Consider the following 10,967-nt stretch of genomic DNA (forward strand, 5'->3'; position numbering starts at 1 on the left):
CGACACTCAAAACAGTAGTTCCAGCTCAACTCAATTAAGCCAACCCATTGTTAGTACAAATACAATAAATACCCTTCATCACCAACGTTTTCGTTACAATCAATTAAATATCAGGATGATGCAAAACTCGAACAGCCGAAAAACAAAAGAGAAAATATACTGTTAGAATCAAGTAAAAAACAATTAATGTAAAACCACTTGGTCAAAATAAATTTAAAAAAAAGTAATTCATTGGAATAATATATTCAAAAACTCAATAATACCCTTAAACCAGCAAAAGAACTATTTGAAAACCGACCAACTAGCTCACTAAATTAAAGACAATTTCAATCACTAATAAGACTATCCAAGCTCGATTTCTATACTTAACGAATATGCAGAGCAACCAGAAAATATCATCAACTGAATCCATTGTACAAAAAATTAAAGAAATACACATTCCAAAATAACAGTAGTGATCTAAATCATACAAATTCATTTTCACCATATAAAATAACTAATGAAAACACAGTACATACTACACACAATCTAAATCATCAACCAGAAATCAATGAACTAATAAAGATACACAAACTTCAACAAGCACTACCAAATTGCAAAAGTAAAATCTCTGGCCCCGATAACATCCCCTATATATTTTTTTCAAACCCTCTCCCTTGAAAACAAGGAACACACAGTAGTTATACCAATTATTGATATAGGAAAAGCTTACATGGTCTGGAATAACAATGGTCCTAACCATATTACAATCTAATAATATTAATGGTAAAATCACAGCATTGATGGTGCTGTTATAAAAAACGCATAGGCAACAAAACGACGCACAAATAATCATGATGATCGCAGGAAAGAAAGTATTATCAATAAAGTCTGATATTTTTCGACCATGTCAATTTACTTTCAGGTTAATTTTTATAAGCTATTATTTTTAGCTATAAAATTTTTCCTATAAATAAAACTTATTTGTAATAAGAAATTCTTTAGGTTTTACAAAATTGTACGACTTCGGAAAGTGCAACTTAAATTCTATAAAATATAAATAGATATTAATTTTTAAAAATTCAGTTTTTGTAATAAAATTAATTACATTTTTCAATGATAACCGCAATATTTGTAACGTCTAATATGACAGATGTGGACAAATTTTAAATCCCTTTCCGACAAAACCTAAAAACTTAATTGAAGAACTTGTATAAATTTAAATAGATAACTTCGGACCATCCTGAGTAGTCAACATTTTGTGAAAATGTTGGATTCTTGGTCTAAAACGTCGAAAAACAGACTGCTTTCTATCGTCTTAAAGGCTAAGTATATAAAATGTATACCTATATTATTAATATATAAATATTATATTAGTTTTTTACAGATTTAATATACTAACTTTATTAACACCGAATTTAAAATTATTGCAAATAATAATTACTTAGCAGGGCGACAATATTTTATGGCCTATACTGAAATCAGTAGGAGCCAAACTTGTTCAATAATATCAGTATTTTTACACGGAGCTTGTGATGTGTGTTTTTGACGTGACAGAATTTTACAATAAATAATTATTGACACAAAACGTAATAAAATAAAACACATGTTTATTAAAAACAATTATATTTATATAATACTTCCGTATACATATTATTTGATAGCTTGTTCTTAATTAATCAGACTAATTTCATTAATAAGGAATACACGTTAATAAAATAAAAAAACCCGTTTTTACATTATTTACTTTAAATATAACGACAGTTTATATTGTGTTATCACAATTTTATTTCTTCGTTCTGAGCAATTTGAACAGGTTCTTTTTCACCACTTGTTTGATTTTTTAATTTGTCCTCAGATGATTTACTAAAAATACAAATATTATTCAGCAAGTGAAATCGACAATGCTATGTAAGATGTATGTTTAAAATGTATTTTTAAGACAATACGTTTAAATAATTTGATACTTAAATATTTACCTTCCAACTAATAATTTCTTTATTAACAAGCCAAACGGTGCTTCGACGCATAAGTATATTAATACAGCTACAAAATATGTTTTGAATACTCCAGCAATCCATCCATCATGCTATAAAAAAAAGTTGAGTTAACATTTTTGTAAAAACTAGTTAAATTAATAATGACTCATCATTGTATGTTTGTAGGTTAATTTAATTGTATTTAAGTATAAAGTACATAAAATGGAGTTTGGAAGTGTCTCCAATAACAATGAAAATAAAAAAAAATTAGATACAGAAATAAGGAAAAAATAATAAGTAAACGAATAAAAAAGGTTAGTAATATAATGTTCAGTCAAACAATGCGTATAAAAATTTGGATTCTACAGCCAACTCCCTTGCCATGGCCAATATTCCTGCACGACATGACATACGAGACTGTAAATACTAATTTACATGAGTCCCAAGTAGCTAATAGTATTTGTATTATATTTATTAATAAAATAACGTGATCATCAAAATAATTCTTTCATCAACAAAATATGCATTAATGTTAAAATAATTACTCACCAAATTCGATATCCTTGGTACCACAGCTGCCCTTTGTTCACTTTCTATTATCATCATTATTGTGATATTGACTAAATATACAGGATACGACAGCCTGCCCAATGGCACAACAAAGCGATTATTGAATATTTTTTCAATCGGACCTAGAGTAAAAAAATCAAAATTTTGTTTTTAACATATTCGCTTTGTAATAGTTCAATATTGATCGCCAACGTCATAACTAGAGTTTCAAACGTAAGTTTCATTTTCGCTTTCGCATCATATAAATCCTAACCGGTTATGGGCTAGTCCTAAAGCCTTGTCCTGGAGAGTATAAAGGGTGACAGGCAATCTCCTTTGTAAATGAAATTTGAATCTTACCATAACTAGAAATCGTATGACAGATAGCGATCCAAAACAATATTGTGGTCCATGTGCAGTGACTAAGAACCGCGTAAATGGCCTGTTCGAGTGCATTGTACGGTCTGTGCCTCACATAGAATACCTTTCCATACATCTGAATATACGAACAAATAACTGTTATAATCGCAGTACTAACGTAAGCGACTTTCTGAAAAACATAACGTTATTAAAATTAGTATTATTAATTTGAACAAAGACCTAATAGAATTACCGTAGACATTTGTATTTCTCTTTTTTTCAAAGCATCGGCTATAAGCCCGGCTAACAGACCAGCGTAAAACGGTATACCTCGCAAGTAGAATTGTCTGTATAGATTTGTAAACTCAAATGAGTTGGCTGGGTTTAACAGGAATCTGTTATATAATAAAACAGAATCGTTTATACTTTAAATCAGTATAATTAATGGATCGATATCGTTGATAAAACACTTACGATACCATTACTCTTATTATTCCATACGATTTGGTGTTATACGTTATGGCAAATGGAATTATTAACGATGTACAAAAAAGAGCAAATATTATACGGGTACCGAGTTTATGCCTTTTGACATAAATATACATGACCACTGTTCCAATGACAAGGAACTGTAGAAGACACGATATGTACCATCCTGCTATGAGACACTAAAACAAATGTAACTCAAATTATTGTAAATCCTTAGAAAACCATTTCTTCAGTCTTCCTCTACAGTAATATTAGCCAATGCGACAACGGAACCGTTAAGAAGACAATGTATTACCATCTTACCACTCTCTAATATGTAAGCGAATCGTAGAGATTGGAGAGTTCATGCGAAGGGTAAAAAATATTGACAATAGCTGTTTACCATAAGACAAAAGCCTATTTTGTAATCTCTCAAAACATAATTCATAATTTGCTAATCAACATCACCGTACATTACGTAAAATCAACTCTCAGTTTAAAAAAAACAGTATTAATAATTAACACTAATAATTATTTTAAAAGGAACTATATTTTTTAGTATATTGCAAATAATGTAACGGCTAACAATAATCTAAATTATTATATCATTATTAACGCTTACTTGATTTTCAACTGGAATAAAATTACTGACAGCCAACAAATTAGCCCACCAATAGTTTTTACATTTCTCTGCTTCGGGCCACATTTTGTATGCCCAGAATGGTCCATCTCCGATGTGTGGGATAACAAATGCCGTCAATAGCATAACCATTATATAAGATGGCAATGTTCTAAAATTATAAGTAAACAACAAAAAATTAACGGTAGTTTAAACATAATTAAAATATCTATAAGCATACTTAAGATATTTGTAAATAATAACTTGCGGTACTTCCGTCCAGTTACATTTAGCTCTACTAAATTGTGGAATAAGCATAACGTACATCAGGTAACCAGTTGTAAAGAAAAACGGGTCTACCAAGTTCATACAAGTTAATAAAAAGAATGGACCTTTAGTGTAAATCTATAAAATAAGTAAATTCAAACTATTATATTTTATATTATATATTACACTGGGTATGTATTATTGTAAGCATATTTAATTATTTAAATATAATAAGAGGACGCCACGCAACATATTTCAAAAATAAATTGATACATTTCTGACAAAACTTGAATTGAATTCAGGTTTTTTTATACAAAAATTGTATAACTACCGATCTTTAAAAACCGATAAATTAAAAAAAAATAAAGAAAACCATGTAAAAATGACCTAGTGTCCTCTTAACACTGTTATCTGTATAACTTAAACTATTGACTTGTCTTAAACAACTCCATTTTGAAACTAATGCTTAGTTCTTCAATGAAACATTTATAATTACCTCTTCTACTAGCACAGGGTTCAAGATTGGATTAATTACATAGTATAAAAACTTATGGCCAAACAATACTAGGATCATCGTTAGAACTTTTATACCATTATAAATATTTAAATGATTATTTCTGTCATATTTAATCAGATCTCTTCCATTTTTAACAAATGAAAACATATTTAATAATTCTGGCATTTTCTCTAAAAAAATATATTAACTATTACAATTTACACAGATTTATTGTATTTATTGTACCACTTTGTTATTATTATAATGTCATAGTAAAGCAATTTATAATTGTTTAATACAAAGTTACTTACTCGGTTTTTCTCCTTCTCCTGTTTTAATCAATAGTATCATATGGTATGTGGTCGACAAAGAACAAATCAACACTAACAAACCAATAAATATACTGAAAAAAAAAAACGTATTCAAGTTATTATTATTCAAATAATTTGTGTAAGTTTAACATAAACTAAAGTATCTCCAAAAAGAAAAAAATTAGAAAATTGCAACTATTTAAAAAAATAAATGGCGTAGGGCGGTAAATTATCACTTGGTATAAAACTTAAACATCGGGCAAACCGCAAACAGTATTATCAACAGTCTTATGTTTTATCCTTAATGAACTATCCTGTGTATACGACCAATATTGTTGTAATTTAGGTAATTATTTCAATTATTATTCTACATTATAACTTGCGGTTTATTAACATAAAAATATAAAGACAGGTTTACCGATACTTCCTACAGTCTATTCATATATAGCTAAAATAATAATTTAATTTTACTTGGTCAAATAGTATCCGGTATCAAACGTATATAAATCCTTGTCTGTAGAACATAGCATAGGATCAACTTTGACTTGGGCTTTTAACTTATGTGCCAACAACGTTTTGTCAAGTTCCTTTTGCAATGATACTTGAAGGTCAGTAGCTGTACACGATCCAGGTATACAAATTCCAGTTCTTATTTCGTTTCTTAATCGCATTCGATCATCATAGTTTACACCCTAACATTAAAATAAAATTAGAATAATATTTTTATATGTGATACCTATATGATCCTTTATCAATCTGATTTCAAAGAAAGCCTACATCAGGTTCAACAATGTATATCCGATTAGAATCTCTCGATTTCAATATAAAAACCATGATCGAGCTTAGAAATCGGTCAATCGACGATTGTTTTTCTACTTAAAGTTTTCTATTAATAAATACTTAAACAATTGCAGTATGTAATATACACGTGTCGTGTTTAGTAACCTACAAATTTTGAATAATTTTGAAAACGGTCTAGTACTATTTAAAAGGGTGTCGCACCGGTGCGGTGATATTTAGTGGTAAAAATATTTTTACGCCAACTGTAAATAACTTACTTAATTTTGGTTTTAGAGTAAAAGCACCCCTTTTAAAAATAAAAGAAAACAATATTCCGGAGGGCAAAACGGTGGTTTTTTTTTAAAAAATTCTTTTTTTGAAAAGTTACAGTCATTTAAAAATGTTAAAAATAGTCATTATTTCTAAACTATGCATTGAGCATTATACTTAGGATAATGAAAAAAACGCACCGTCTTGCCCTCCGAATTTTTTTCTCTTTTAATTTATTATGGGTGCTTTTAATCTGGTAGACTCCTTCAGAAATAGTAAACAGTATGTATAGTGTATTCTCATTAAAGCTAAAACAGTTTATGACTGCTGTCATGTCCATAGTATTTTTTTGTTAATAAATTGATAGTAAACAAATAGAATACCCCTAAAATCTCTTGCCACGCGTGGTCATGGCTCTCATAAGCGTCTTTACTGTAAACCGTGAAGTCTTCGCCGGACGTCGTTTCTATATTGATTTGAGGTATACAATATTTTCCTTGTACTGGACTATGCACACTGACACACTCATCGTAAACACCCATGTGATGTGTAGTGCCTATTAATAATCCGTTTAAGTATCTCGGCCATGAATCTGACACTAAAATCAACAAAATAATAAACTTGCGTAACTAATTAAGTTAATTTACAGTAAAGATAGGTTATAAAATATAGTTAGTTAATTTAAATACGATTTTTGTTAAAAATAAATTATTTCAGTTCGTATCAATAACCTTAACATAATTAATATTATATTATGATATAATCAGTTTATAGTTTTTTAAAACAATAAAAAAAGTAAAATTTAATGTAATAAAAAGTGTTATAAACATAAAGCAAACATATATGAAAATAATCAAAAAACTTTACTTAAATTATTATTGATTTTTTTATTTCAATTATTTGTTAATTTCTCAACTTCTCAATTGCATACCGTTACATTAAATAAATACAACTATTATAAAAAAAAAACAAATATTTCAAAATATAAGGGTGAACATTTGCACCCATTAAGTAGTTTGAAACTATTATAGTTTTTATTTTTATTATTTTCAGATGACTCGCGATGATCCATCTGAACAGTTTTATCAAGAAACATGTAACCCATGCAGAGCAAACGCGCCAAAAAAACTAATGAATAACCGTGTAGAAATTTGCAACAAATGGCTAAAAATAATGTGTAACAATTCAATTAGTCCATATTGTTGAGATTAATGCAATACATATTTATCTGTCAGTAAGTTTTATTAATACGATTTCAATTACATTTTTATTTTCATTGATACCCTTGTATTTAGTAATTTTAATGCACTACAATATCTGGGGGGGATGTTAATTTGAATTCATATTTATATTAAATTTTGTTAGTCATAGTTATGGAAGACGACTATATCATAAATATAAGCAACCTTGTACCTTAAACCTCGATTTAATTATCATCCATGACAATTTGTATTCTTAACTAAATTACTATTTATATTTTTAATATACAATATTAATGATTTGTTATGCATATGCTATATTTGAATTGACAAAGTGCCATATTATAGTACATGGCAATTGCATTTCAACTATTACAACTATTACGATTATAACAAAATGTAAATTGAAACTAGTTAATTGCGTTTCCTTAATCTGTTCTTACAATTAATCCTTAATCGTATTTAAGTACATATTATAAAGTAGAAAACAACACACTAATTTGCAAGATTATTATGAGAATATTACTAACAAAGTAAGTTGTTGTAGAGTATAGTAATAGTTGTAGTAAAACTTAAAATATCGTCTAGGCTTCCGTTTATAACGCAATTGAGACGCTTATTAGATAACAAAGGTCCAACTTCAAACTTTGGTTTGTTTCAGGAGAAACTAGAGATTGAAAATTTCCTGAAAAATTTAAATCAGGAAAAAAGACCGAGAAAATTCGGGTTTTTCGGAAAAAAGGAAAAACTGGCGGAAAAAGAATAAATTGTATGGCAACATATGATAATACACTTTTTTACAGTAATATTAAATGAACTACCTACCTTTTAGTTATTTTTATTTTAGATTCCAAACGGTGCGAGGAATGTATTGATTTTATCATAATTTTTTTTTTTAATTTTAAAATTTGTTATAATTTTTTAAATCTTTTATGAAATAAGGACCTAGTTAAGTTAAAATAATTTTGGATTTAGTCCTCACTCATCTGGGTTAATATTTCTTAACTAAAAAAATGTGTTTTTCTGAATTAATTATTTAAAAAAAAGTCCCAATTTTTCTGGGTTTTTTCGGAAATTTCCGGGCATTTTGATCTCTAGGAGAAACAGAAAACTATTCTTCTAGGTACATCTTTTTTATCGAAAACTTTATAATTTTTTCTGATTTATTACCATTTAATTAGTTGATTTAATTTATAAAATATTTGTTTTTAATTTTAATTAAGCCTAAGGAATTTTTCGAAATTTCTTTTCCTGAAATAAACCAACATTGGAAATTGGGGCTAATAATTGTTCTATAATACGCGTCTCAACTTAAAAAAATATCCGACATAATATTATGACAATCAACGTATTTAAAGTCTATATAAAGACTAAAAACAGGTTAACCACTTACTTTTAACGGCCCAGTATGATGCATTTTGTAAATGCCTAATGTACATCTCTGTTTGTTTTCGACAAGCTGTGTTGCCCACATCTCTAACCGTAAAATTCACTAGCGTTTCATAGAGTAGATTGGCCAACCATACTTTGGGATAAGCTCTGCTGGAGTTTCTACTATGGACTGTGTTAATAATTGTTGAGTCGACAGGACGCACTAAACTTGTTTGGCTAATTTTCGTTGCATTTTGATTTAAAGTCGCAGGAAAAACTAAAGCCGGAAAAACCAACAAGACTATCGCGATCGTTCGAATCATTTCAGACATCCTCACTAGACACAAGCAAGTGAGCTAATGTTGCGAACCTGTACACTGAACTAGTTCTCTTGGAAAGGGTTTCCAATATACATACACCTAAGAAAAACCTTGATATTTTCCTAGGTTTGTCGGTAGTGATTAATTAACCACAAAGCATGACGTATACCTCTGGTGGTTTCCGAACTTTATTGAAACAACTATAGTTTGTTTTCAGATGAGTTCATAAGTGTGTTGCTACATCATGTCTATATTAAATGACGAAATATTAAAGCAAAGCTATAATCTTAATAAACACGGATATTGTTTATATTTTTCTGAAAACTTGAAAAATAAAATACTTGTTCCCACTCCATTACCCGTTGATGTTCCCATACCAGTATTTTTATTTATTCACATAAAATACCGTCTAGGTTTATTATGCTTGAAGAGGAAACTTATAGTGTCCATGCAGTATGACGTATTTAATTTTGTTTTTCTTCCGCTTTAAGCCTGTTAAATTTAACCATATGGCTTGCGTACAACAATTGGAAACAACAATCTGTATAATATGATACTCGACCATTATTGGTTCAAATGTCTGACCGTTAAAAATGCCTCTTACACGAAAAATATTGCACAATAAAAACGAGCCACTTTAGTTCGTTGACTTGATAACCTTGAAATACCTTTTTGAATTCGGCGTGGAATAACCAAAATGACGATGTAGTACTTGTTTTTTTAAATGTGCTTTTTTCACATAAACTGGTTCCCGCACTTTATTTTTTTTATTTAAAGAATTTAGCCAAATTGGTCCATTATTAATTGGTGTTTATAGAAAAATTTCACCTCGACAACAAAACGCCAGTTTTAATGCATTATGTACATTTTTAAAAAAATCAAATTTTAATTTTGCGTACAATAATGAGATACGGGATGCCAACTGACTTAGATAACAGAATTAGGGTTGAAATTTATCAAAAAATCATCCACGTGTACCGTTTTAATTCAGAAATTAAACGGAAAAACGGTAAATAAGTTTTCGTTTTGTTTCGGTCTCGGCCGATATCTGTTTTGCAAAAAATAAAAAAATATACAGACACGCAGTGCTATACACAAGAACGGTGGCCGGTTTTATTTGGGATTCCCGCCGTCAACAGAGGTACCCCCGTCTTAGTTTATGGACGGGGGGACGGTAAACCATGACAAGGGTACCTCTGGCGATAGCGGGAATCCCGCATAAAACCGGTTGCCGTTCTTGTGTATAGCACCGCCCATCTGTATAGTTTGTAGTTTTAGTCTGTATAGTTGAAAATCAACAGTTCTACGCAAAACCACAAACTGTGTGATCAAAATAATTACACATTTTATCTAGACTAATACCATATCTATTTGGTTTGTGGCAATCGTTGTTTGGATACAATTTTCGAATAACAAATAGAAAATGAAAAATATTAATCAATTCAATTGTATAATAATATAATTCATGAATGAATAATTTCTTTATTGGAATCTATTAAACGAATTTGTTTTCTATTATTGGATTATTTCGAATAATTTTGTTTTTTAAAAAATAACAATTTTAAGTTTTAATACTACCCACCCTACATTTATAAGTTCTCTAGATAGTAATTTAAACTCAAATGCGATGCTAATGTGATTTTTTGTGTGTGTATATATTTTTTTTAATTTATAAGCTAAAAAGATTTACTCGAACAGCAACTTTATCGTGAAAAACAAAACAAGTTATTTATCAGTAAAATCATAAATGACAGCACTAAGCAACGTCACGTCGTTTTAATAGTAGTCAGGTAATACTTATGCCATAATGTTTTCTCATACTTGATTTTACATCTTAAGAATATTATTCACCTAACAAATAACACGAGTTTTTACATTTTATATATAAAATGTTGACAAACAATATTTATTTTAAATTGTGCACAATGTTTTATACTCGTAGAACTTGATGAAGCAGAAGTTACAGTTAATATAATATATATTAATATATTATTGTATT

The 10,967-nt window shown here is 28.9% G+C and overlaps 1 protein-coding gene across 1 annotated transcript; it reads right to left on the reverse strand.

Annotated features, from left to right (window-relative positions):
- Window positions 1-1,625: 1,625 nt before the first annotated feature.
- On the reverse strand, window positions 1,626-9,199 carry LOC126846740 (nose resistant to fluoxetine protein 6-like). Its single transcript, XM_050586526.1, has 13 exons — window positions 8,671-9,199; window positions 6,462-6,676; window positions 5,500-5,720; window positions 5,029-5,120; window positions 4,718-4,908; window positions 4,196-4,359; window positions 3,958-4,126; window positions 3,342-3,535; window positions 3,121-3,262; window positions 2,868-3,057; window positions 2,508-2,650; window positions 1,959-2,068; window positions 1,626-1,845 (listed from the first exon to the last, which is right to left on the reverse strand). Exons 1-13 carry the CDS (start codon window positions 8,978-8,980, stop codon window positions 1,758-1,760), a joined length of 2,229 nt encoding a protein of 742 aa, XP_050442483.1. The 5' UTR covers window positions 8,981-9,199; the 3' UTR covers window positions 1,626-1,757.
- Between the last annotated feature and the right edge of the window lie 1,768 nt (window positions 9,200-10,967).

Source organism: Adelges cooleyi, unplaced genomic scaffold (assembly GCF_023614345.1).
Source record: "Adelges cooleyi isolate 19-005CV unplaced genomic scaffold, UGA_ACOO_1.1 ACOO_flye_CR_arks_rails_tigmint_CR_PRNA_9, whole genome shotgun sequence".
Lineage (NCBI taxonomy): Eukaryota > Metazoa > Arthropoda > Insecta > Hemiptera > Adelgidae > Adelges > Adelges cooleyi.